The sequence below is a fragment of the Neurospora tetrasperma genome (genome assembly GCF_000213175.1).
Source record: "Neurospora tetrasperma FGSC 2508 unplaced genomic scaffold NEUTE1scaffold_81, whole genome shotgun sequence".
In the NCBI taxonomy this organism is placed as follows: Eukaryota; Fungi; Ascomycota; class Sordariomycetes; order Sordariales; family Sordariaceae; genus Neurospora; species Neurospora tetrasperma.
The window spans coordinates 7,619,203-7,646,034 of NW_009799179.1; the positions used below are offsets into that span (position 1 = coordinate 7,619,203).

The 26,832-nt window shown below is 51.4% G+C and overlaps 6 protein-coding genes across 6 annotated transcripts; 4 read left to right on the forward strand and 2 right to left on the reverse strand.

The window, feature by feature from the left end:
- Window positions 1-2,540: 2,540 nt before the first annotated feature.
- NEUTE1DRAFT_52032 (uncharacterized protein) lies at window positions 2,541-3,142 on the forward strand (the record flags this gene model as incomplete). The annotated part of the gene is made up of 3 exons (XM_009857377.1): window positions 2,541-2,696; window positions 2,763-2,906; window positions 2,969-3,142. The coding sequence occupies 3 exons, from the start codon at window positions 2,541-2,543 to the stop codon at window positions 3,140-3,142; spliced, it is 474 nt and encodes a 157-aa protein (XP_009855679.1).
- A 5,007-nt stretch (window positions 3,143-8,149) lies between these two features.
- NEUTE1DRAFT_150622 (uncharacterized protein) lies at window positions 8,150-9,956 on the forward strand (the record flags this gene model as incomplete). Its single annotated transcript, XM_009858584.1, has 3 exons — window positions 8,150-8,315; window positions 8,890-9,061; window positions 9,143-9,956. 3 exons carry the CDS (start codon window positions 8,150-8,152, stop codon window positions 9,954-9,956), a joined length of 1,152 nt encoding a protein of 383 aa, XP_009856886.1.
- Window positions 9,957-11,648: 1,692 nt separating this feature from the next.
- NEUTE1DRAFT_92413 (uncharacterized protein) lies at window positions 11,649-13,443 on the reverse strand (the record flags this gene model as incomplete). Its single annotated transcript, XM_009858585.1, has 2 exons — window positions 11,649-12,641; window positions 12,916-13,443. 2 exons carry the CDS (start codon window positions 13,420-13,422, stop codon window positions 12,102-12,104), a joined length of 1,047 nt encoding a protein of 348 aa, XP_009856887.1.
- Window positions 13,444-14,523: 1,080 nt separating this feature from the next.
- On the reverse strand, window positions 14,524-18,086 carry NEUTE1DRAFT_126614 (uncharacterized protein; the record flags this gene model as incomplete). The annotated part of the gene is made up of 2 exons (XM_009858586.1): window positions 14,524-14,965; window positions 15,051-18,086. The coding sequence occupies 2 exons, from the start codon at window positions 18,084-18,086 to the stop codon at window positions 14,660-14,662; spliced, it is 3,342 nt and encodes a 1,113-aa protein (XP_009856888.1).
- A 3,963-nt stretch (window positions 18,087-22,049) lies between these two features.
- On the forward strand, window positions 22,050-23,941 carry NEUTE1DRAFT_21543 (uncharacterized protein; the record flags this gene model as incomplete). Its single annotated transcript, XM_009856617.1, has 3 exons — window positions 22,050-23,019; window positions 23,067-23,626; window positions 23,867-23,941. Coding segments are annotated over 3 exons (1,605 nt in total), but the record flags the coding sequence as incomplete, so codon positions are not given.
- A 1,642-nt stretch (window positions 23,942-25,583) lies between these two features.
- On the forward strand, window positions 25,584-26,783 carry NEUTE1DRAFT_92422 (uncharacterized protein; the record flags this gene model as incomplete). The annotated part of the gene is made up of 2 exons (XM_009858587.1): window positions 25,584-25,773; window positions 26,014-26,783. 2 exons carry the CDS (start codon window positions 25,686-25,688, stop codon window positions 26,781-26,783), a joined length of 858 nt encoding a protein of 285 aa, XP_009856889.1.
- Window positions 26,784-26,832: the final 49 nt, after the last annotated feature.

The following is a 26,832-nucleotide window of genomic DNA, read 5'->3' on the forward strand; positions in this document are numbered from 1 at the left end:
TGGAAAAAGCTTCACGCCGAGTGGATCATGGCGAAGGGCGTACTGGATAGCGCAGCTTGTGGGAAAAAGCCAGCGTATGGACCCCAGAGTAAAATGAGCTGTTCGGTGAAGCTCAGATGTCCCCTTGACTAAACGTTGTGTTGCAAAAATTGTCAACTTGTTCGTTGACGACGGCATCAAAGCCAGCCAAGCCTCCCTTTACCGACCGAGAATAGGACACTCGTGAGCTGATTGAGACTAATCGACCGGTTCTTGAATGTGAGTGACGCATCGATACTCTTCTCTCGTTTCGATCGCACTGTAGATGTGAGGGCATGACCGTACGCTAATGATGACCTCTCGCCTTGAATCCAAGCCCCCTTTTCTGTACCACGTCTGTCTCTATCGCCATGATCCATGGCTAGACTGCGGATATTAGGCACGTTGGATTGAAGCCGAGATGCGCATAGTTGAAGCGCATGGTAACAAGCTCTGGCTGAACTTGTATTTCCATGGAGTTTTTCTACCATCCAATGAGAGTCAATCAGTACAAGTGGCTCTAAAGCAAAAGCGCACCAAACATCGAACACAACAGAAGCAAACTTGCCATAAATGGGAGTCCTACTACCATTTCGGAGAGACGACTGTGAGATTCTGTGGATTGTAAACTCATTTTTGTGGTCAGGTATTGAAGTAGGATGCCGTTGATTGAAACTAATCATAGACCACATTGTCCACAACCAACGCGGGACCAACTAAGGCAGAGTGTATGCAACTGCTCAGACGGAAGGACTTCCTTGATCGCGGTGAGCATCGTGTTGCGCCATCCTCTTCAGACCTCTCTCAATCACAACATGAACAATGTTGGTCAATCGATCTCATTGGGCTGCTATGAAAGTAATCATTCGCCATCTGTGTACATGTGTATCGACAGGCGCTTGTATGTTAAATCGGGTAGCATAAGTCGTCCAAGGAAAACTGTTCGTAACGGTTATTGAAAATCTTTCGGCGTATGTTGTCCATTCTTGATGTCTCGGACCATGACATTGAATCTGCAGTCTGGTTAGAACAGTAATGCGACCTCTGGAGGAGAACAGTTTTTCCATACATCCCAGCAGTGCTCATGGAACCTTCTTCGATACCCTAGCAACACTACTCCTCAGACACCCTTTAACGTGAACAAAGTCGTCGTCGACACCATCACGGGGCGTTAAGCTCTGTCGGCTGGAGCATCACAGTTGAGGACCAAAACTTGACCGCTAGGTCTATACTGCAAGGTAAGACCAAAATCCTTCAGCGAGGTGATCTCCCATTATATAAGACGCCAGGTCGCCAGTTTGAACCAGCCGTCATGTTGGCAGCCCGCAGAGCCTCACCCCACCATCGGAGGGTTTTGGGAGTCTAGTCTACAACTGCAGATTCGGATGCAGTCAATATCGTCCCGCGGAACTTTGCCCGGAAAGGCAGTTTGTCTGCCAAACACAGCAGTAGGTCAACCAGGCCGTTGATACTGGGGAAAGAGCCTAACCGGCATATTCAGCGATACCCCCCAATGTCCCACATGAGACAGCTAGCGGTCCTTGCGATTGCGTATGCAAGTCTGCTCACCTTGAAAGTGTGACTTCCATGTTCTCATGTTGTTGCTATCGCCAAGAAGGAAACGCGGCGAGCCGAGGCTCCAAATGCAACACTTAATTCGAGGCGGATTCTTGAGCCTAAAGTCAGTAGTGAACTAGGATAGTAGACAACACGAGTTCAAAAACCCGCGCTCATCCATATTGATCTTGTGTCCTGATAAGGAACACGAAAGTTAAGAAGATATAGACGGATGGCTTGCAGTTGGAATAAGGTTGTCCTGGTCGTGGCCAACCCCAGCCCAGGAACAATGATCATCGAAACGTCAAAACATCCATGATGGGATTGGATGATGAGATCATGTTGAAGGACTGCGCGAGATGCATAGTGTACAGATGATTACAGATGAAGAGTTTCGGAATCTCGCGCCTGCATTCCAGACGAGGATTTTTTTTGTTAGTGGGCATTTGCGCTGTGTGAACAAGAGCAGGGCAGGCACAGTCAGGGTGCACTTTGCTGTGCGCAGGGTAGGTAGCGCTTGCCAGTCCGCTAAAATGCAGCAAAATCCGGTAAATGCCCTCTACGTCATCGCTGGTAAAGGGAGGAAAAGAAAAAAGAGACAAAAGCTCTTTCCGCACCCTACCAGACCTGATGATTGTGGTCTTGCATCGATGTTAGTACTCCCAGCATCATCATCTCTTAACACGCACACCAATCTCTCTAGAAAGTTGGCCATCACCAACTAGAACAATCCACAATCCACCGCCGACTCACCAGATTCTCGCATCACCAGCACTGCGAGCTGCTCGACTGTGTCAGACCATTTTGACCTTGCGCTCTTACCTACATAAAGCGTTCTCGATCACTGTCCAACTGAAGGCTCACCTGGACAAAAACACTTTTCACCGACCTCCAACGAAAAAAAGAAAACAAACACTGGGTTCATAGGCGATTAGCAGCGCCGTGTCACTGATATCTCCACCAAAATGGCGTTCGGAGCCGGCTTAACGTCGAGCAAAAGCTACCTCTTTTTCTCGACCCTGCACTTTCTAGCCTTTGCTTTGGCTTTGACTGTTTGTGGTCTCTATGGCGTCGAGCTGGATCGTGCAAGGAAGGCGGACAAGTATGCAGATTCGAAATGGGTATGTCAATCTCAAGTGTACCACCCCAACAAGTTCGTCTCCCCATGCTAACAGAAGACATCGCAGGTATTTGCGGTCGTTGTTGGCGGCCTGTCAGCTTTGACCTCCATTCTGTTCTGCATCCCGTTCATCCTCCGGTTTGCCTTCAAATGGGTGTGGGACTTTATCCTCTTTATTCTTTGGGTCGCCGTCTTTGGCGTCTTCGCGAACGTACGTTGACCCTCTAAATTGTTTCCATGCAAACGTGGCCTAGAGACTAACTGATACCTCAGATGTACATCCATGAGAAGCCTGAGGGCAACAATGATATTCGTCGGATGAAGCATGCCGTCTGGGTGGACCTCGTCAACATGCTTCTCTGGCTCGTCATCGCCGTTTCTGCATTGGCCTACTGGTTCAAGCACCGGGAGACTCGAAGTCTGTTTACTTCACGCGCCATTGTCTAAAAAGATAGCTAGACGGTTTTGAAGGACGGGAATTAAGGTTGGGTTAGCAGGTATAGGAGGATACTTAATCAGGTTGATACCCAGGGGATATGGCACATGGCGTTGTAACACCATATGATTTTGGTACGGGACTTTCATTCATGAAACTGGGTTTGCGAAGGGCGTGGTCTCTGGCGCTCGCATGTAGACATTTATTTCCAGCCCCAGTTCATTTGATCTCGAAGTTTTTCCTGGGGTTCGTCACATGCATCATTTTCCAAGTCGGTAGAGATAGCAATCAGCTTTAACAGCAGCCCTTACACCTCCCTCCTATCACCGCCCAAAGCTCAACAAACTTCCGCTGTTCCCCATCCAGGGGTTCGTCTCAAAACAAATCCATCTTTGTGGATCGCATAAGCAGGACGCAGATCTGCTCGTGAGCACAAGTACAATTGTACAGTTATACAGCGATTCTCAAAGGCCTAATACATAGAAGGTATTCCATCGCGGTTTCCGCAGAAGCCATCCATATGCTAATGACGTCATGCCCTATCGGCAATCGAGACGTTCCCCGCTCCTCAAACGCATTCGGGAATGCTGCCCGTAGGCGCCACGGGCAAGGGCTTCTGGGTCAGGGTCAGGGACCACTAGGGTCAAACCCAGGAGCACCCGGACCCTGCAGCGTTCAAGGGAAAAGAAAAAGAACCAAACCCGAAACCCAGCAGCCAGGCTCCAGGGGAGAAAAACGAATGAAAGTCTCACAAAAGATGTGCGTTTGCTCTGCAACCAATCGTTCAGAAGGATCGATGAAGCTCCAGCTCCCGTCTACCGCTTCAAGTAGTCGCCCTTTCAAAAACCAGAAGGAAAGTGGAAATCAGGCTTCAACTAACCATGAGGTCCAATTCCCGCTTGGTTCTCATTTGCTGTGTTGCTTAGGATCATCTGTGGTTCACGGAAATAGAACGAATCTAGAGGTGCCTAACGATGGCCTCCATCAAGTCGAGCGAGTTCAAGTCTGAGATTAGCGGTCCTACAGTTATCTCAGATGCGAGATACGCGCTACTGAAAAAAAAGATCGACCAGGACTTGGGCCCCACCTCCCCGATCGCCTATCTCCTTCGTCGATATCAGCCTCTCTTTGTTATTCCCATAGGGGTCTGGAGGGTTTTTCCATTCTTTATTCTTCCTTCTTTTTCAATATGTTTTTCCAACGCGGTAATGGGCTGGCACACTACTGCAGTGCGCTCGACACAAAGCAGCCACAGTTACCACACCCCGCAGTACGCACGCACGCACGCACGCACGTTCGGCATGGTCTAATGCCAAGCTGGAACAGAAGGAAAGAAAGAGGATCAGCGGAAGATCGGCACCCAACTCCTGTCGGCCTCTCGCCGTTCCATCCGGGGAGGGGCACCAACAAGTTTTAGGGGTTGTGTCCTTGGAAAAACACGCCTGACGGCCTCCGATCCCAGTGAGGCGATTCGCTGGTTGCAATGGTTGGCGTCGGCGATGCAAGCTTGGCAGGGATGGAAACCTGGGGTTGGAGGCTTGGAGCTAAGTGCCCTGAAGTGACACAACGCTACGCTGTGGTGTAGGGCGGCCTGGCATCACAACGACAATGACTTTGCAGTTCATGCTAGACATACCCGATTTCGGCACAATCGGCGTGAACCCGGAATGAGAATGGTGTTATGTTTACTGCCGTGCTTGAGCAATGCAAATGTTGGAAACTGGACAATCACTGCTAAACATGATGTTTTAGCATTGGGAAATACATGGGCGCTACTCACAGCAAAATACAAACCATGAAAAAAGCACCTCTAGTAATCGCTACCCAGCGGATGCTGCCGCTGTGGACCACAGCGACAGAGGATCATCAAGACACTGTACTCATTGTGGACACTGCAGTGACTGGCTGACTGTCCTACTGCACAACGAGGGACAACCTTCACGCGGCGAGCTCATTGACGGCGGCTGCCTTTCTAAGGTTGAGAACGAGAGACAACGAGCACGAGACGACATCAGCAGCATTCCTTTATTCTCTCGTATCCATAACCCGTGAGCACGCGCCCAGGCTACCCACTGTCGAGGAGGGATAGAAGCGACGACGAACAGATATAATAACTTCAAGGAATACGGGAACCGTTTGTTATATAGCGTACATATCACTGCGAGCCTCATTCAGATGGCGTCCCCTGCAGTAAATCATGACAATGCCGCTGTCCCTGTGAGCCATGCAACTACAACCTTCTCAAGCCTCACACTACCTAGGTAGATCCGGCTGTTTCTGGCTGTTCTTCTCCCCCGCTCCAGATTTTTGCTGAAGCCGGGTACCGTTCTCATGGTTTGGAATATACTTGTCATGTACGCGATCATATAGTCCATGCAGACAACACAAACGGCCTGGTAGAGCATAATAGATGAGATAAATCGATAGGTGTCAAAAGGGACAACCACTTTACGACTCACGACTGCTCGATGCTGTTGTGGTTTCCTTCTGCAAACTTGTCACAAATCGGAAGTAGGGGTGGTGGTTCCCCACAGCCAGTCGTACGAGACTTGCAGCGATCAGCATGGTTGGGAGCAGGGAGAAGGGGGAGGAGGGGGAGAGAGCGGGAAGATTGATTGTGTTCCATTCCCACTTGGCAGAGCGTCGGGTCATGGTGAGTGGTGTACAAGAATTGGATAACTCCAGTCTCGAATGGGACCCCCGAAGTCTGAAAAGTCCTTTCTTATCCTTCCAAGTTGTTGTGGTGGCAGAACTAACTATCACCATCGGATTAGTAGCCGTTTTCCATACATAATTCACCTTCAACCAGATTCAGCTTGCAGTTAACAGACAGCACCTGCGAACTCTTTGGTCAACGAACCGTTAGCTTACGCGTTTAGCAAACTTGAGCCAAGTTTGCGAATGAAGACGTGTTTTTGAAGACTCGGTGTCTCGGAGATCGGTTCCCGAACGTCAGCGGGCTCTTTGTTTCTCGACTCCTTTCCACGCGGGCAGGCGGGCAGACGAGCAGGTTGAATGACTTGTGAGGTGGACCAACGGGAGTTCATAAGGATAATTGAGGTCTTGGTCAGGCACTGAAAAGTGCTTATGGTCAACAATCCCAGTCATCAGATCAGACCCCTTTTTCTCGCCCATCTGAGATAAGAAGCAGACCTTGGCGGGAGAATGTTTGCAGACAAGGGACTGTGTGTGTGATAATCCAGAGAAGTTGGAAATCCAGGGTTCAGATAAAAGGGAAGCTTCGAGTAGCGGTTGTTACAGGTGTATCATCTTGGATTCAAGCGGATCGTTCCCGCTTAATGAGGGACATCGATATTGCCATTCTCGGTTCAGTTCGTGAGATTCGCACTCTTTTTGTCCACTCAGGACGCCAAGTCGTCCAGTTCAGTGGAGATGCCCCCTTCTCTCCTTCCTTGCAGTGGCTCTCAAAGAAGATCGAACCTCGAAGTAACAGGATGAAAAAAAGGCAATCAGTCCGCAAGGATTAGGGAGGTTCCAATTCCACATGATTGACATTGACCAGTGGACGTATATCGGTTGGTGGGCTGTCCTCAGGTGGAAGTTATCAGGGTGATCCTCCCAAAAGTTCAGTGTTTGTCATCCCGCCTCCACCGATTTGGATCTTTTACAAGAACAACACAAAAACCTCCACCGTCTCATCTGGCTGCCCAACGGCTTTCGCCTTCTTTCTCATCTTCGCTTTGACCTACGGCAGACAATAAATCGTTCAAAGAACACGTTCGCATTACTTTTGTCGTCGCCTCCGCAAACCAGATCATCGGTCTGTCTGTTCTCGTCTTACCACAGGGCATGCAGCAACCTTCATCAGCGCTATCTGAAAGGCCCTGGTGGTGGCTGTCAGGCCTGTGGCAGCTTCGTACAGTTGACGAGCTTGATCCCGCCGAAGGCTACGTTGCGGCAGTTCACGATACCCTCTAGCACGCCGAGGCACATTTTCCAGCGACCATCTTCACTGGCTTCACAATATCTGTCAGCGCTCAAGACCCCCTGAAACCCAAGTTCGCCATTCCGCCTTTGCCGGACCTTCTTTTGCAGCTACCGCGCAGGTTACAAAGGAAGCATCAACTGAGGTGGTAACCGCCCCGACGGAGAGAAGGAAAACAACCTGCAAAACAACAGTACACCAAGCATTGCAACCCGTGCAGATTTAAGCGCTGGGATTTCGCCATCACGCCTAACTTCTACCGACCAACATTTACAGGACAGTTGACACAAGAAAAGAGATCAGCTGGCAAACGGAAAGCTTACACCTGACTGCCTTATCTCGACCTTCTTCGCCATTGCGCCGAGACTTGCAAACACCACATTGCGCAACAGCTGGTCCAAGCTTGCAGTACCTCGCAACCTTACTCCGTTGTGGCATACAAGATACTGGCGGCCGTTATTTTGCCATTCTTCTACAAAGCCTTTTGCAGGCCTTGTCTGCTTATTCAGCTGTCATTGTATGCGCTGTTTGATGACTGGTACGTTCGCATAACCCTTACATTGGCTTCAGCGATATTTCGTCATCCAGAGGAACCGAGGTGGTATCCAAGAGAGATAGGTTGCTATCTTGATGCTATCATCCACAGGTGCAGCTTTTGTGATGTTCAACACGTATGCCCGATCAGGCCAAAAGAGCCCTAGCATTATCTGCCAGCTGGATCACTGGCCCTATATCTTTTAGTTCCGATCAGCTTACTGACATAACAGAAGAAGATAAGGTACCTAGTCCATCTTATACAAAAACACGGCAAGTAAACATCAAGGTCCACGAACATTTCCAGCACTTCTCAAGACTCCCATACGATTGATCCCTGGACACCTTCGTCGAGCCGAGCAAAACATCTTTGCAACATCAAATCGGCATAAAGCACACGAGCTGCCATAAGCCTACTCCAACCTCGAACACATCCCTTACACCCAAACAGCACCATAATCGCTGTTTTACCGCAATGTCAACTCTTGGGAGCTCGTTGAAACGTTCATTCACCCCGTCACAAATAATGCGGCCCAACATGCCTCGGAGAACGTTGTCTGGTTCCTCACACGGTTCCTGCCCGTCTCCTAGCCCCTTATCAGACGAGCAGTTCGCCTTCTCCGCGGGTAACACGCCCGTGCGGGAGATCCCGCCCTCATATGTGGCGTCTGCTGGCAGAGATGCCCTTCTTTTCGGTACCAGAGGTAAGTTCGTTTTGTTCTGGAATTTTTCCATCATTTCCTCCGATCCCTCCATGCATTTCCCCGAGGTTAGCGACGAAAACGATGCTGCTCCAATGATGTTGCGAGAGTTCCACTCCATGCCTTGTTTTCCACTGGTCAGGTGGGCTGTTTTGGGGTCCTGAATCATGTCGTCAGTCGTCACGGTGCGTTTAGGCTTCATGTTCAGCGCTGGCTCGATGTCCCTAGTGGGATCGACATGGGGGTGTCAGCTGGGAATCTGAAATCTTCCATGTTCCTCAAGTTCACGATGCCCGCGACACTGCAAGGCCATTGGGCGCGACGTTAGTAGCTCTTCTGCCCTGGAAGTCCCTGCATGACCCTCGCTTTAGCAAATGCCCTGGCATCAGCGCACGACTCACAAATGTTTGGTTATTTCCCAATGCGGAAATATGGTACGATGGGATAAGTGCGATTGTGCTCGATACATGCACTGTTAAGCCATGTAATTTTTGCGTCATAGCGGAGGTCGCGAGAATGGATGCCGAGATGGTCCATGTCATTAGGGTTCATTGAGCTAACATAATATCCTCCCTAGAAGTCAACAGTAAATCTCAAACCACCACCTTTGTGTCAGAGTCCAAGAATGCATCCAAGGTCGTAACTCGAAGCAAACCTATCGCAATTGAACTACCACCCACCAGGAGACTTAGTACCGCTCCTGTTGAAACACCGCCGTCACCCCTCTCTGCTCGAGGGGACATTCAAGGGTATGTCTGTCTTGTCAAGACGTCTCTGTTTTCTTTCCGCTGCACTTCGCACATAGCAAATACCTGCTGACACCACTGCAGGGGATACTTCCCTCACCACGAGGACCCAGCTACCCGAGTTCATCGACCTCACCCATTCTTCACTCTTGATCCAAGCAAGGCACGCCATCAAGCCTTACACAAGGCGGCCGAAACTACACACTTTTCTGTTCCCCTCACTGATTCTCGAGTACGGACAATGGCAAACGATCTGTCTCACTCTCACTTGGGCTCCTCAGTTGGTGCCACTGGGTCAACTGGCCTGCATACGCCGGTGTCTTCCTATATGCCGTCTGGAGTTCACGACAACATTGCGCTTCCGATGGGAAAGTACTACCCGACGAACTACGAGAACCGGATGGCCAGCAACTCAAACCAGTACAAGAGGCCCTCAGCAAGAGCGGATGCCGCAGGAGTTGCTCACTCCGAACCCCAGCTGAAATACCGCCGAGAGAACAGCCGCCTACGCACAGGTTCCGAGGCTAAGCGCCTAGTCGAACAGTATCAGAGAGATATGGTGGCCCAGGCATCAATGGCGCTTTTCTCCAACGCCTCCAGTATGTCACCGTCGACTAGGATGTCTGACAACGCGGCGTTGAAGAACATCCAACTAGGGGCTACAATGCTCAAGACGCACAAGCCCCTGTCTCCCAGGCTTGTGCCACTGGGAAGCCCTGGACCTGTTACGCCGATGGAGTTGGACGGCAATGGAGACGGCTACTTGAGCAGGGGACGAGCCGCTGTGGTGATGGATGCCGGATCACAGAACGCGGACATCGCCAGGGTCATCAGAGTGGAGGAGAGACAACGAATAGAGGCCAAGTCGCCTGGCTGGGACATGAAGTCATCATTCTAAGGTGGACCGTGGCTGGTGATGGGCTTAGTTGGGTCATCAGTCGTTGAATCGTCAATGTGGATGCACTCATGGGCAGTGAAGCGATTATTTTCAGGAAATTGGTTTTCTTTTGTTTCTATCATCCACGTTATCCAAATGGTGCATGAACATGGCATGGAAAGGAGGGCTCAGGCTACAGGTTATAGGCTGCATCATCCCTCCTTTTTGTCTGTTGGAGGACATGTGTTATTGATACCCCGTTCAATTTTTTTCAATTCAAAAGCGTATGCACACACTTGGGGAACAGGGGAATCTTATAGAGGAGGAATTTGAGGCCCACAAGACAAAAGGGAGTATCCATTCGAGAAAGGATAAGGTTCGAACCTGGCGTCGATTTTTTTTTTCCTTTTTTGTTCTGAGTATTTGGATCCGAATTGCAACTTGCAAGAGGTTCTGAACGGGGTACTGGAGGGCTTGTATACAGCATTTGAAATTGTTTGAATTTTCGTATCCGTTCGTACATCACTCATCAACTGTTTACACCAAAAAAAGCATCCGGGGTTGGAATGTGCGGCGGATGTTGTGTGTGATATAAGAGACGTAGGAGCGGCATATACTTACATCCCACATAAACGAATTGAACGTTGCTCTCGTCTAGTCTGGCTGGGCTGGGAGCCTGGGACCAGCGGTTACTCAATGGAGATGGAGGAGTATATCGGATAAAAACAACGCACATATACCTCTATAGACAAATGGCTATGGTTGGGCATACAGCGGCAACTGGTTATTAGGTCTATGACTTGAGATGGCAGAAGGAGATTATTTGATCGAGGGATGTGATCCAGTTAAAATTGGGAGCATGGCATCACCTACTTACACTGATAATGAAGCTGGGCACACAGCGTGATTGCGAGTTGGGTTTTGACTGTGGTGATTGTTTTGCTTTGCCGAGTATTTTATTCCCAGACGCTTTACTTTGCATGTGTGTCACATCGATCTCTGACCAAACAGAAAATTCTTTAAGGCTTCTTCGATCAAGCAAGCCCCTGTGCTGAATCTCTCGTTCGCTAGGTAGGTATGTAGTTGATATATATTCTCCGAGACCCCCTCCTGCCCCTTTGGTTACGTAAGTAGTGAACGTTGATTTTGTGAAAGTTTGAATAAGTACAGTAGGAATGTAGGAATGTAAAGAGACACCGACCTGCTTCCAAGGGGGTTTCTATACAGAGAGGTTTCTCGGACAAGACGGAATATCTCTCAAATCATTTTTCCCTTCGCTATCACGTTACAGTAGGTATTTAGCTATCCTTCATGATGCATGGTAGTTGGTGTTCATTGGATCGAGGGTGTTTTGAACTTTTGTTGTCAATCCTTGGTTGTTCAAACTCTCTGTCTGGTGGACAACTTTGATGGTTTACAAGTCAACTCTGGTTTACCCGGCTCTTGGCCAAAGAACTCAGTCACACCCATCAATGTTTTGTTTTTGTGGCACCTTGAACTTGTCTTGACAGATATAGCCGAGGTGCATATATGATTGAAGAATTCGATAGCACAATGGTTCCGGATACTTGTGTCATATATGGATGTATATATATATATATCAGTGATCTTGGATCAGCGAGAAGAGCAGAAGACCAGCAAACACTCGAGACAGCACGGCATGAATCAAGATGGGTTCTAGTTTTTAGGGATCATATTTCTAGCCGCCTAATTCGTTTCCCACATGACTAATTAATTTGGAAGGAAAGAGAAAAATCATAAAGCATAAAGCAACTGGCTGGCTTGGTATAATGATACAATAAATAGGTCCACACTGCTAAAGACGTCGGTGGCCTTGTGACAGCAATAAGTTTACATGGGAACGAAACATAGCACAGACATGACGACCAGTGGACGCTGTGTTTCTCCACCTCAAAATGTCTCTCTGTCTTTGTGTGCGTGCATGTCGATCAACCCTCATCGACTTCCCATCATTTCATTCGGTTTCTCAACGTCCGCGTACCAACCCCGCCCGTTTCAACACACATCAAACCATACTCGGTGAGGAGTTCCAATGTTGAGCCATCAAAGGGCCTGTTGTGAATGAACGGGCAACGGAAAACCCCTCATCACCATCACTCATTCGTCCCACAACTCGAGCCAACATCCACAAAAACCCAAGAGATCTTACTCCACCTTGGTAGGGATCTTGATTTGGGACCGCTTACGGTCGGGGAAGGGAACACCGTACCTCCAACCAACAGCGTTACGGTCCCTGCCGTCGTGGCCCACATTCTCTGCGTTGAACTCCTGGAAGCGGAACTCGAACCTATCCGTCTTGACACGCGTGATTGCATCCTCAATCGCCTGGCGACGCTTAGCTTCGCGCTCGGCGATCTTGGCCTCGCTCGCCGCCGTCGCGTTGAGGAACTTGCGGTTCGCCTCTTGCAGGGGCACCTCCTTCAGCAAGTCCTTCTGGAACTCGATGAGCTCGGGAACGCGCAGCTTCTTGTCCACGGGCAGGATGTGGTCACCAAACGCCTTGGCGGCGTCCTCGCGCGTGAACTCGCGCGATTCCGAAACGGGCACGAACAGCTGCTGAGTGGTGTAGCTGTGCACATGCACGTCGTTGATAGACTCATGGGGCTTCTGGTCCGGGCCGCCGAGGACGGTTTGGGGTAGCATCTTCATCACGGCGCGGGCATACGGACGGGCCAGGGGCTTATACTATTTGAGTGAAAAACACGGACCGGATTAGCCAAACATGTTTTTTGACCAGACGATGAATTTGTTGAAATTGAGGTGAGAGGGGTTGCTTCGCTCAGTTGAAAAAAGGCTTTGTAACCATGAGGTATGTCTTCAAGACTAATCGAATTTTCTTGTAGTTCATCATATGAAGCAAGGTCGCCGCCGCCGCCGGCCGGTTGGGCAATCGGGAGGGGACGGAGACAGGACGGGGTGTAACATCGTAGCAATGAGAAGAAAATGATGATGAGCTTACCTCCTTGATCCAGCGCTTCTCGATCTCCTTCAACCTGATCACGGCCGCAACCCGCCGCACGTCGACGTTGTACTTGGCCGACACGGCCTTGATAGGCAGACCTTTCTCCATGACATCCTGGTAGATGATCTCGCGTGAGCCCTCGGAAAGGACGGGCTGACTCTTGAAGTAAGGGTTGTTCGGAAAGGGCACGGCAAGACCGTCTTTGCCTTGGCCACCAAGGAGGTTTGGTCCCTGCCTGGTGTGCTCCTTGTATGCGCTTCCCTTCTTATCCAACCAAGAGAACATCTTCTGGCGACGGACGGACTGGAGGTGCGCCGGCGCGGTCGTGGAGAACGACGAGCATTGCTGCTGATGTGTTGTTGGTTGGGAGGACTGAGGGGAGCTAGATGAGCACGAGGAGGCCCATGTCGGCAACCTGGAAGCTGTACACCTGCTGCTGCTACCGCTGCAGGCGCTGCTCTGGAGGAGGAGAGAGGAGGGAGCGTTGGGTATCCGCGGTGGCATATTGGAGAATGTGTGGGAGGTGAGGAGGGTTGGGTGGGAGGAAACAAGAGGTTTGTTGTCCCCAGTGAGGGAAAGCGGGAAATTTTTCGGCAAAGGTGGATTCAATTGCGCTGGACTCGTCCCATTCGGTCGATGGCAAGCTCCGGCAGAGCCTGGCCCACCCCATCCCCTCTCTGAGCTTGACCAGCCAATGGGCCGGCGCAATTCCTGGTTCCATCCGATGCGTTGCGGGTCTTGCGCGATTCACGCTTACTGCTCTCACCCCGAGCTAGCATAGGGTTAGGGTCGGTCATTGCCTCGGATGTCCCTTCGTCAGTTGTCTTAAGAATCAACGTCAGATACGGCTTCATCAATACTCGTCACGACAACATACTATCATGTAAACCTTGAAGATTGCGCATCCTTACAGAAAGAACGGAGGCAATATTAGATCTGGTATCGGCGACTTACTCACACACACAGTGTACTTTTTTTTTGCAACTCAAGTGCATGTCTTTACTCTCAACTCTTGTCTTCGATTTTCGACCACGTTGTTTCTGCTCCAATCCTGAGCTGCGCAGACAAACGTCCGCTCACTTAATAGGCAGCTGATATATGTAGCTCGTGAGTCTGTGTACATTACTTCTTCTTTTGTTCATATCGCCAACAAAAAGAAATGGTGGTGTTTGGTGACCAACAGGATGGTCCCGTTGTAGAAGAGGAGAAAAGAAATATTGCAAAAAAGCCAACACTAGGTAACTTCGCGAACCTGATCCGCTGTGACGCCTCGTATGCATGCCTCGTGTACTTCACGCTAACCCCCTAATTTTGAAAACAAAAGTAAACAGGACAGGTAAAGATCAGGAGATGTGGACCACGGTACGGTCCTAAATCTGTACGATTGCTGAACTGGAACTTCCATCTCCTCAGTGGTACTTTACTTGATCCCTTTTTGCATCTCAACCAAGAACCGATGGTCCGAATGATCTGGCCTCCAGTCCCTTGGTTAGGATGACCGATCAAAAACGAATATTATCGTCATGTTGCATCGTTGTGTACCAGCCACTGATAAAGCCTGGACGCTCATCATCGTCCATTTGGTGATCGAAGTCGTTTCCCACCAAAAATTCCATCTTGTAGAACGGAACAATAATCCAGAAGAGAAGATAAGAGACCGCCAGGTGAAGGGTATATGATACGACCAACCAAAGCTAAAATGCAGAGTGATGTACGCCAGTCAGAGTCAGCGCCGAACATCTCACTTATCGTCGCTCGAAGTCTGACTCGTCTGGGTCGTATGTGACACCTCTGAAGGCGCCGCCGCTTGTGCTGTGTGATGTGGGCTTGTGACCTCCTTTTGCATAGTCGGTTTCCTCTTAGGTCTGGTGATGGCTTTCTTGGAGGCCATCCCGCTGCTGTCCTTGACCGCGGACGCATTATCCTTCTTGTCCTCGCCATTGCTCGACCCAAAATCTTTCCATTTCCTCCAACCGTCAAAGTCGATAAGGGCTTGCATGCAGCCCCATTCCATGACTTTGCGTTCCAGCCAAATGTAGGTAATGGGCTATATCACGCCGTCAGTCAGCAACTGTTCGACACTCTCTGTACCAGGATAGATAGATAGGCAACGTGTTCAAGGGAAGACTTACCTTGGTCAAGAAATCATTGCAACCCGCTGCCAGGGCCTCGTGCCTGTCACTCTGCAGCGAACTGGCCGTGAGAGCTACGATGATGACGGGACTCTTGAACAGCTCAATATTTTCAAGTTTGTCTTCCTCGGGCATCACGTCAGGATCGCCGCCAGATTCGCCGCCATTGGTTCCTCCATTGCTGTTGCTGTTGGAAAACACACCAATCGAGTTCATGCGTTCGAGCCTTCGAATCTCCCTAGTCGCTTCCAGGCCACTCATGATGGGCAGCTGAATATCCATCAACACCAAGTGAAAGCCTCCCTTGCGCCACTTGTTGACAGCTTCTCGGCCGTTCATAGCGGTCTGCCACCGGACCTTTAGTCGCTTCACGAAAGCCTCAAGGAGTTTGAGATTAATGATATTGTCTTCCACAATCAAGACATTAATTGGTGGAACGGCACTACTGAGCATTACCGCTGGCAGAGGTGTGTGGTCTGGCGTGGTTTTCTTTTTCTTGGTTCTTGTTGCCATTGCTGTCGGAGGCCGAGGGGAGGCCACTCTTGCTGGGGGAGTAGTGACCGGATGCTGTGTTGGGATAGCCGGGACAGGCTCTTGCGCAGCAGGTGGCGGAGTAGGCAAGGGCGGTGCCGAAGGGACATGAGGAGCATGCGAAGCTGTCGCCGGGGGACCAGGAACGGCACCGGTCGTGGATTGTTCTGACGAGGCAATGGAATGAGTCCTTGATCGTTGAACCTTGGAAACGGAGGATTGCTGCATACCATGATTTGACGAAGACACTGCGATCGTAGCGGCGTGACCACCGGCTCCAACTACGTTGAGAATCGTGGGCGATGATGTATGTTGCCTACCCAGGCGAGGACGGTCCGGTCGTTCGCGGTACTGACGGGGCCGTGTTCCTCCGGGGGAGGGTAGCTGGGGAATGTGTCCTGGTCCCAAACCGGATATGGTATGAGAATGTGACTGCGGCGGGCCATTAACAGGGGCAGTCATGACAGGGCCACCACCGATGCCGGGGGCTAGATGGGCGAGAGCGCCAGGGCCAAAATAATCGGTACCTCCTTCCGACGGTCTGTGTGTCTCTTCGTAATACGTCGGCAAGCCGTGAGGAACATGCGGGGGGCCGGTCCTGGGTGATTCCTTTGGTGTGCGACGGGGCGGGATGTCGATGACAAGGGCTTCATCCACTGTCTGGCCTCCGGGGAAATATGCATCCAAGGTCCGGGCCATTGGCTCTTCTGGGCCCAAGACCCGCTCCTGTCTTTGCGACTCCCTGGGGGCTATCCGCAGGATCAAATCGGGGGAGTCGAATTGGCGACCTAGGGAGTTGGCGTATTTTCTGAGGATCAAATCCCGCACGTCATCGACCAAGTCCTCTTCATTGATCGTGACCAGGGTCGCGGAGCCACCCGGCCGCTTGACCCAGATCTTGCGCGTCACCATGGTGGCGCTTATAGGAAGGAGGTGGTCGTTGGTGTTAGCGCCGGTGTCGAGTTCATCGGTCTGGTTCGCGTCGAGGAGCGTTCGAATGAGAGTCGTCTGGCGACTGGGCAAAAGACTCTGACGTCTCGGTGGAACCGAGGGCCGCGTGAGAGCGGTCGACGTGGAGAGCGCGGTGGTGGTAGGACTACCCGGCGTGGCAGTGGGATCTGTAGACGGCGGATGGAGATTAAGATTGGCAGGAGTCGAGGTCGAAAGGGGCAAGGGCGCGATTGAAGGAGTATCTGCACTTGGGCCAAGGGGTACGGTACCAGTCGGCGAAAGAGGCGCGACGGAATTGAACGAGACAATGGACGGCGATGCAGCGGCAGATGTAGCGAGTGGTGCAGGCGTCGGAGGCTGGGAGGACGACGAATTTACAGCCGAATCAATCAGACGAACCCTGCGCACGATATCGGGCGCGGCGGTGGTAGGGGTGGCAGATTGAGCAGCGGCGTCAGCGAGCTGTCGATGATGGGAATTTTCAAAGGGATTTGGATTGGGGTTGGTTGGGGTGGTGGCATCAAGGGTGGCAGCATCAATAATTGTTGTGGCAAGTGTGGATGTTGTTGGAGGCGGTAGAGGTTCGTCACCGGCAGCGGTATGCGCAAGGTCATCATCCTCGTGGATGCTGGCAAGGCTGGAAACTCTTGCGCTGCTAATTGAGACCCGCCGCAGATCGCTAGCGGGTGTCCAGTCGGAGCCAGCACCAGGGGCAGCGCGATTCGTTACGGAGCTTGCAGGTGGCTGGCCGCTGGCAGATTTAGCGCTGGTTGCATTGGTTGCAGCACCTCCTGCCGCGGCAGGCGCAGCATTGACGCCATGCTGCTGGGCACTTTTCGAGTTGGGGCTTCCCGTGTCGCACTTGCTGTAATGGTCAGTGCCAGCACGAGCGCTGCTGCTGCTGCCAACGTGCCCAGACCCAGCACCAGCACCGGCAGGATCCGCAACCGCAGGGGGAACGAGTTGGAGATCCGCATTTTCGTCTTTGTCGCCGCTGCCGCCTCTGCTAAGACAGTCACCATTGGTGTCGTCGGTGTTCGACCCGTACTGTCTCAGTCTGCCGTCTTCTCCCGGCTGGCCGGTTATAGCACCTGGGGTCTCGCTTGTTTGCTGGGCGTCGTCAACGCTCCGAATGCTTTGCGCAGCTTGTTTCGGAGAGGTGGCTTGTCGCGATCCTGTCCTTGCGCTGTGGCTCGCCCCGATCAAGAGAGCAAGAAACCCCGATGCCTTTTCCTTGTGTTCTCCGGCTGCAGCATTTGCGGCTCCCGCTCCCGCTCCCGTTCCCGCACCGCCAGCTGCTTCTTCTCCGCTTCCTACCCGCTTTTGCTCCCGGCCTCCTCTTCCGCCTGCGTCGGTGATGGCATCAGCGGATACTGACGATGTTGGTCGCACGCTCTCCAAGTCAAGGTTTTTGTCGCTCCTGGCGTCGTCGTTGGGGCTGTGGATGCTGCCATGGTTGCCGGTGCCGCTGTAGCTCTTGCTGGACGTGAGCAAGGATATGCCGGAATTCCTCCTGGAAAGCCGGGCTCGTAGCTTGGACTTGAGATCGACCATTCCGCCGTGCAGACGCGTGTGTGAAAGCGCAAGGACCCAACGCACTGCTGCAGTCCGTCGAGGCCGCCGAGCCGCAGCAACGCAGTGTGTTTGTGGTGAGGCCGTGGTTTCGAGGAGGGCTGTTCCAACTGGACAGCACAGCACAGCTCCGCACGCAAAAGTCGGTAAGACTGGAGCGAGGGAACGACAGAGAGAAAGGGAAAGGAGAGAGGCGGAGATGGGAGGAATGAACAGACGGCTGTATCATATGCTTCTGTCCAAACCTGGCGGATGAGGTGCCCTTGTGCCCAACTTCCGTTGTCTGATTCAACAAGCTGCTAAGCAAGACTAGGTAAGCTGCAAGGTGTGAAGCATGTGCGGAGAGGATGCAAGTATGTAGCTAGAGGTAGGTGCTGCTGTAGGGACGTAGTAGTTACCAACCAAGTAGCTACGGGGCGCGAATAGATAGGATAGAAACTTGGAATTCAATTCTATACGGATCGCTCGCAAGGTCGCAAGGTCGCAATCGGCATCCCTAAGGGGAGAAGGGGGGGGGGGGGGGTTGCTGTTGGTTCCCGACGTCCCGCTCCCTCTCGTGCAAATCGATAAGGAGTGGAAATGCTTGGCAACAGTTCGATCGTCGTGGAATCCCCAGATCCAGAACAGTCTGCAACTGCTGTCCAGCCCGTCTGGGCTGCGTGCATTTTCTTCACGGCCGGGGGTTTCTAAATCAATGGCACTAATAGTCGGGACCCATGCCGGCCTGGGTTGGCATGTCTGCAAATCGCACAGGGTGGAAGTTGCGTTCGTTAGCTTACGACTCGCAACGGACAAGGTGAGTGAAATTGGTGTGTGTTCCGTTGTTAGTACGACTGGTTAGCAGTGTGTAAGCCGTTGCCATAGGCCGGTAGTGGCTGGTAGCATATCTCATCATATCTTGTCCTCAGTCAGTTGTCTGACGCGCCAACGAAATGCTATGAAATGACAGCGGAAATGGAGGATGCATTGGGAAATGCACGTACTAGCGCGGTCCGGGCTAGCTACAGGCAAGATGTGCATCCCCGCAGCATATGGCAGCATCCCAATTGCCATGCCATCCGTTGCCCGCCGTCCGCCTTTCATTCGCTGGAAGCCTGAAACCCATGGTCGTGATCTGGCAGAAAACCTGAACAGCAGCGGATAATCGGGGTGGAGCATGAAATATAGTAACTCCGCCTATGATCATGTCCCGAACGACCCCCTCAGCTGCTCAGGTAGTCACGGCAGACTCGACCTGGGGTACTACAAAGCCCCAGCCTTGCGTCACGACGTCGCTGTCTGTCATACCGCTGATAGGTAATGAGGATGCGAAGAATGCACCGCGCGTTGATTTCCATGGCTATTGGCTTTCTTTCGCCCATTCCTCGATGGTCCTCCTCAGAGATGCGGCCAGCCGGAGGTCTCCTCTCGGGTTGTTTGTTGCCCGATTTCACCACAAATGACTGATGGCTCAAATGTCTCATTTCCCCCCTACCGGGCCTCTCATGCGCGTCCGGCCTAGGGCCAAGACGGCCTCAACCGGTGACGACACTTTGTACGGAGCGGCCGGGGACTAGCGTTGCAGATTTCGATAGACTGCCTGTATAGTGTAGTGAGCAAAATTAGCCTCGGGCCCTGGGGCCACACCGCAGGTTTGGGCAGACAGGTAATTGATAGTACGGATACCGACGAGATCCCAGCCCAGGATTTGCTTTTTTGTGATGTTCGTTCTTTCAGAAAAACAACGTCTCGTTTGCTGTTCTTTCTTCATACCCAACAAAGCCGGTAGACCTGAGAGGGTGATCAGCATGAAAGAGAAAAAAGGGGCAACAAGAAACTTGCATGTCCGGCATGGAGATCTGTGAGCAACGACCCGTACCGCTCGCGCGCCCGATTCAGCCCTGTTTGCAGTGTGCAAGGAACCAGACGACAACGTCCCGCTACATGGGATGGATGGTTTGTAGAACACAGAAAAATGTGCCGAAACTGGATCACAGCAGCTTGGGGCCTGATCGGCACGCGTGACCGTAACCTGAAAAACGTAACCTCTTTTGTTATGCAAAGCTAAGACCTTGAGCTTTTCCTCTTTCAACTGGCAAAATCCACACATCTGGGTCCAAAAAGAGGTTACGTTTTGTGCAAAGTGGATGCGTAACCTTTTTCTTCAAATCCCTTTGTACCAGAGTGATGAAGAATTAAAGGTGCATAAGCTCGCTTTATAGAGTATAGCTCCTAAGATAGCGCTCTTAAAAGGGTATAGACGCCTCCATTCACATTTCCACTACTCCACCCAAAAAAGAGGTTACGCAAAGCACCTTCGAGGTGTTCTGCGTAACCCGTAACCTTTTCTAAAGTGGATGAAATTATTGAGAAGTGGATAATGGTCTCCAAAATACTCCAAAAGGCTCCAAAAATTAGCCTTCATCTGGATTAGCTGTCCTCGGCTGGTTCCACTGGCAAAATCTAGGTACAAGGCCTACCCCCCTGCAACTATAGAAGTCACTTTTTGGAAAAAGAGGTTACGTTTTTCAGGTTACGGTCACGCGTGCCGATCAGGCCCTTGCTGAGCTAAAATGTATTCGGGTTCCATTCTTTCTTCTGAATGCCTTCAAAGAACCATATGCGGTTTGATTGATCTGCACCATTCAATGACATTACATACGTACCTACCTAGGAAGGTGTACTCATTGCTGCCTGGGAAACCCAACGTTGGATCTGCAAATTCTGCCGCTCTTCACCATCCCACAATTGCTCCCACTTACCCCACAGCGTCCTCGCAACACCAAAATCCAATTCTGTTTGTTGATGTGGGTTCCCTTCTTCTCTGGCTGCCAACCGTCCTTCTCATGCGCTGTTCGTTCAAGTTGTCTTTCACTCACCCGCGGCCTCACTTTCGTCAATTTAGGCATCATTTGAAATTTTTCTCGGCTATAAGAACCGGGATCGCGGTCGTCGATCGTCAAGATGGTTTTCAAACCGCCTCCAGCTCAGGCGCAACCCTCCAGCTTGACATCGCCAGGCACAGGCTCTATTCCCTACGCTCCCTCTGCTCATCAGGAAGTTTCGTTTAGTGGCCAACCTGTGAATTCGATCATATCTTTCCAGCACATTTCAGTTTCACCACCTTACCAGAAGTACTCTGCAGACGAACTCAGACTGGCGGATTATCAGGCGAACAGAAGATACACTGGGTCTCTGAGTGGTGCGAAAGTTTCCAATCCATCTACTTTGGGATCAAGCACAATTAGAGCCGTCAACGGTACGACAACTGTCTCAAAACCGAAGGAGACCACTGGAAGCCTATTCGGAACCAGCAGCAGTGGTGGTGGAAGTTTATTTGGAGCCAAAGCTCCCATCAGTCTCTTCGGCAACAACAGTGGCGTCAACTCTAAAGCAACTAGGAGTGTCCAGATAAGCGATACACCTAGCCTCACCTTTGGGAGTAATAGCACTGGTGGTGGAAGTTTATTTGGAACTCCAGATCCCATCAGTCTCTTCGGCAACAACAGTGGCGTCAACTCTAAAGCAACTAGGAGTGTCCAGATAAGCGATACACCTAGCCTCACCTTTGGGAGCAATAGCACTGGTGGTGGAAGTTTGTTTGGAGCTCCCGTCAGTCTCTTTGGCAACAACGGTGTCGTTAACAGTGGTGCAACTAGCATCTTCAAAGCTACCAACACTACTGGTGGCAAATTTGGAGGTAATACTGCTCAGGTCAGGTTGTCTTCGTAGTCCTCCACGCCTACACTTTCTGCAAACACTTCTACTCCTACCACGAATCAGTCTTCCTTTGGTACATTCAGTCTGCCCATGGTGACTACCTCTACCCAACAGAGCGCTTCTCATACGTTGTCGAGCCCCGGTACCACCTCGGCCAAGCAACAACCTACTTCTCATCCTGTCTCAGCCATGCTCTCTAGTACCATGACACCTAACAGAGACCGCCGTTCAACATCGGCGACCGGATCGGAATCCAAGAGCGCCAGTACGGACCAGGGAAGTAGTAGTAAGGAGGAAAGCGATGCCACCAGCGATTACGAATCGACAAGTGAGTACGAAAACCTTATCCCAAAGGCACATTTGCGTCTCCTTGAGCATCGCTTGGACTTGGATGAACTCAATGAGATTTCGACCACCCCGCTTTTCACGGAGCCAGTCCGCAAGTACGCCAACGCAATCGCCAAAACTGCCGGTGGTCAGAAACCGTTCACTCAATACGGCCTGCTTGGTGGAGATATTGGCTCCCTTGAATCAGAGGAGCCAGCCAACCGGGATCCGCGCGTGTTCTGGAATATCGCAGCGCCTTCCAGCTTCTTCATTTGTGGCAGTCAAGGCTCCGGCAAGAGCCACACGCTCTCCTGTCTGCTAGAGAATGCGATGACGCCATGCGAGGCAAACGTTCTTCCGCATCCACTGACTGGAATTGTGTTCCATTATGACACTTTCATATCCGACACCGGTGGATCCCCCTGCGAAGTGGCCTGGTTGTCTTCTAATCCAAAGATCCAGGTACGCGTGCTATGCCCACCGACAAATATCCGGACAATGCGCAAGCTATACAGCAGATTCCCCAACGTCATGATCGAGGAGCTTCGCCTCAACCAGTCGGATCTGGACACCAGGCGTATGCTTGACCTGATGGCAGTCAGCTCCGGTACCTCCATGCCGCTGTACCTCCATGTACTCAACCGTGTGCTACGTGATTTGCGCATCGAGCAGCAAGAAAGGGGCGGCTCCTTTGACTATACCGCCTTTAAGCAGAATATGTTTCGTCAAGAGCTTACGGATCAACAGCTCGCTCCTCTAAAACAGCGGCTTGACACTCTGGAAAGCTTTATGGTTGAGCAACATGCCAAGGCATACGAACATGGCCGTGAACCAAAATCCAGCAAATCGACCAGGGCAAGCAGAGGCAACGACTGGACCCCTCGTCCTGGTATGCTTACTATTGTCGATCTTTCCTGTCCCTGCGTAACTGCAGAGATGGCCTGTTCATTGTTAACATTTGCTTGTCTCTCTTTCTTGAACAGGACTGCAACAGCATTGGGCGTGTTATTGCGCTTGATGAGGCTCACAAATACATGAGCTCGGACACTGGTTCGGCTGAGTGTCGTACCTTAACAGACCGTCTGCTTGAGACCATCCGCCTCCAGCGTCATCTTGGAGCTCGAGTCATCATCTCTACCCAGGAGCCCACCATCTCACCAAAACTCCTCGATCTATGCAGCGTCACAATCGTGCATCGGTTTACTAGTCCCGACTGGTTGAGGGCCCTGTCTAAACACTTGGCGGGTGTGAGCAAGGGCGGGAGGATGTTGGAAAAGGCTTTGGCGATAAACCAGAACATGGCTGATGATGTGTGCATCGAAAATGATGGCGTTAACTCGTTGGCTCTGGACTATAGCGATCCTGCCATGGAGCTTTTCTCCAGAATTGTAGCTTTGAGAGTTGGTGAAGCATTGGTATTTGCACCGAGTGCAATTATAGGAGTGCAGAAGGCCATCCCTCGACCTCCGTCTACATCGACACCTGCACCCAAGCCTGTTGCTGGATCTGGCCCTATTCCTCATGCACAAATCCAACCCATCAACGCCGTCGAGCGGCCTACCGCTGACACGACAGATAATGACGGTTTGCAAGTCCAGACCGGGCCAGTCAAATCAGGCCAGCAATCCGCTAGCGACAAGCAACACCAGAAGACCGTAACCTCTGCCATCGCTACCTCGAGTGGAACCGAGAAACTCGCCTCTCCCACTTCGGCGGCGTCACCTGCGACGGTCAAGCGGCTGGCCCACGGCGTGCTCAAAGTGCGTATCCGCAATAGGACTACCGCCGATGGAGGCCGGAGCATTATGGCTGCCTAGTCTTTGGAGGATTGTTTGATGTCGCTGTCTGTCTGTGTCGAGCATTGCCAGTGTTCGTTTCACTTTCCTTGAGCTGGTTAGTCCGTTCTTCTTTCTCTGTTTTTTTTTTTTCTTCTTTCCTCTCAACCCTGTTGTTCTGTTCATTAAAGGCTGCGTTTGAATCAATTGCTGGTTCCATATGATGTTGACTGCATCCGTGGTGTTGGTACAATTTCTCCTGAGAAATTCATAGCTCTCTAGGGGTTGATTTTTTTCTATTCGTGGGAAACATCAGCCCAAAAGTGGGCTTAAAACAGGTCTTGGAATAGTAGATCGATAGATTGAACCTCCTTTGACAAAAAGCAGTTTGGGATGGGTAAACTGGCCCAGGAGCCAGGCGAACCTCCTGGACATGGAATAGCGTCCTACGAGCAGTAAGTTGGCCTCAGTTGTCAACTGACCTTCGAGCGCATGAAAGAAGCTTTGTATGAGTAAGTGGCCCTCGTGGTTAGCTGAACACACAAGCGTTGAATTGGGTTCACGGAGGCTGGTTATCCACTCCCGAATCACAGATGGCCCTCTGGTATCAGGGCAATGACACTTTACGAAGTACCGTTTTTACGCTCGGCATGCCTTTAATGGACCTTGTCGTTGTTTTCATGTTTTATGATCATGAGTTTACGGCTAGCATATCAGCGTTTGTGGGCATTTTATGTTCCGCACTTATGCATGATGATACCCCGCAGCGTTGTTCGATCACAGCGTTGTTTGGACTTGATGGTGGAATTCGAGATGTCGGATGGAACGAGAACAAGATGGCTAAGCCTTGACTTGGTGGACTTGAACTCTTAGCACGACCTCTTTTTCGGCCGCTGAACTTGAAGGGATTGCCTTGTGCTTCCGCCTCCAGGTCAACTTGATGGAGATGATTTCGTTTCTGGTGGTGTGTGTAGTGCTTCAAAGGAAAACAGTGGAATGGGAGGCGAAGGACCATTAAGATGGATGAATTTCTGTTTCGAGAAGCGTATGATCCTGCGAATGTTTTCTCAGGGTGTGGTGGAACGGAGCCTGCGTGCACTGGGGCTTACTGAGCGAGAGAGGTGGAGGAGCCGTGACCGCGAGCGAGCTAAACACAAAAGGATGGGGAAAAAAAAGCAGTGGCTGGGGAGTATTCAAGACAGCGAAGGCCATGCACATTGTGCCATGGATATGGTTTATCATGTCTGGATCTGTGAATGGTATCAGGGATATGAATGCGAGTGAGGACTGGCATCATCTGGTCAATGGCCTAGTGATAGAGATTTCAACCCACTGCACAGTAGTCATCCGGATCAAACTTTATGATGCCGCCGCAAATTAGTATTCAATGACCACCACGGTTGAAGAGGAACTCTTCTTTGCAAAACGAGACACAATCGCTATTTTCTATCTGCTGACTTCTTGTAGTGTACGCACTCTTTGGTGATAAACAGGACCCGACTCCACCGCCGTTCGGCCCCACAGCGACGGGCCCCTCCCGGGCGACGTCACTGAAAAAGGCAAGTTGCAAGCGTACCATAATTGCTCTTCACATCTGAAATAACCCATCCTCAAGTTTCGCAAAATTCAATTGGTCAACATAACATAATCTTCATCAACTACACAATATATTTCACATCTGAGCAAACCTTTCATTGTTGACCTATCAAGTCAACTATGTCACCTAGCTTCGACTCTCCGCCGCCGGCCGGCTCGATAGGACGTCCAGACACCACCGATAATGATTCTCTCTTCGCACAACCCCGCCCACGGCCGGCCAGGTCTTCGGCGCAAACTCAGGAGATACGAACGCGAAACCGGCGGAGGGAGTACCTAGAACGGCATCCAGGCTACTTCAAGTCTACGGAACATGAACTCGCTGGTACGATTTTTTCGGCGTTTTCTCCTGGCTTGGGAAACGCCCACGGAAAAAGGCGATTCCCATATGCCGCTGACTCAGAGGCTGCATCTCTGATGTCCTTCTGATGGTCAATTCTGCGCCATTTCAAGCTCTAGGATACAATCTGATAGCATCACTGATGACTAACTGACACTGTTACCGTACTTAGATCCAATTTTATATGACTCTCTTATTCGGCGGTTCCAAACGCCTGCCGAGCGAGAAGCAGAGGGTAAGGAGAAGGGATATGCTCGCGTATTGGAAGGCTCTTTGCTACGGGGGGAGGAGAAGCTCGCAAGGCTGGCGGTGGCGACGGCAACGGATGGTAGTTCTGGCACTGAAGGCGGTGAGGAATCACTGACGCCTACGGTAATCGAGGGGCAAATGGACCGGCAAAGCCAGACGACGAGAACCGTCACACAGCCTCCAAGTCAGACAATACCGACATTAGACGAACCAACATCATCCTCTATAAACACCACCTCCGCAATGTTCGCCACTTTCACCACACCAATCCAACAACCGCTTCCTCGCTTCGGAGGTTTGAGCGAGCCTTCTTCTTCGTCATCTACAGCCTACACCAACACCAACCAAACCTCACAGTCTCCTCCTCTTCCAGCGGCAACGACGACGGGAACCACTACAGGCCTATCGAGCACACTTCCAGTCTTGACAGGCACCGACACCCCCGCCCAGACCCGCGAAGAAGGCCTAGACCAATGGACCGCCTTCCTGCGCGAGCGGTTCGTCCGCGGTGAAGATGAGGATTTTGATTACAGGATTGTAGACTGCGATGACGAGCTTGATACCCTGGAGAGAAGAGAGGAAGAAGAGGCGTGGTTTGATGAGGAGGAACCTGATTGGGCTAGCGACGGTAGTGATGGGGAGGGGAAGGCTGAGAGAGTGTTGGAGGGGGAGACAGGGGTGCAGGATTTTTGAGAGCCTTGTGGAGTTGGAGGTGTGATGGGGGGGGGGGGGGGGGGGGGTA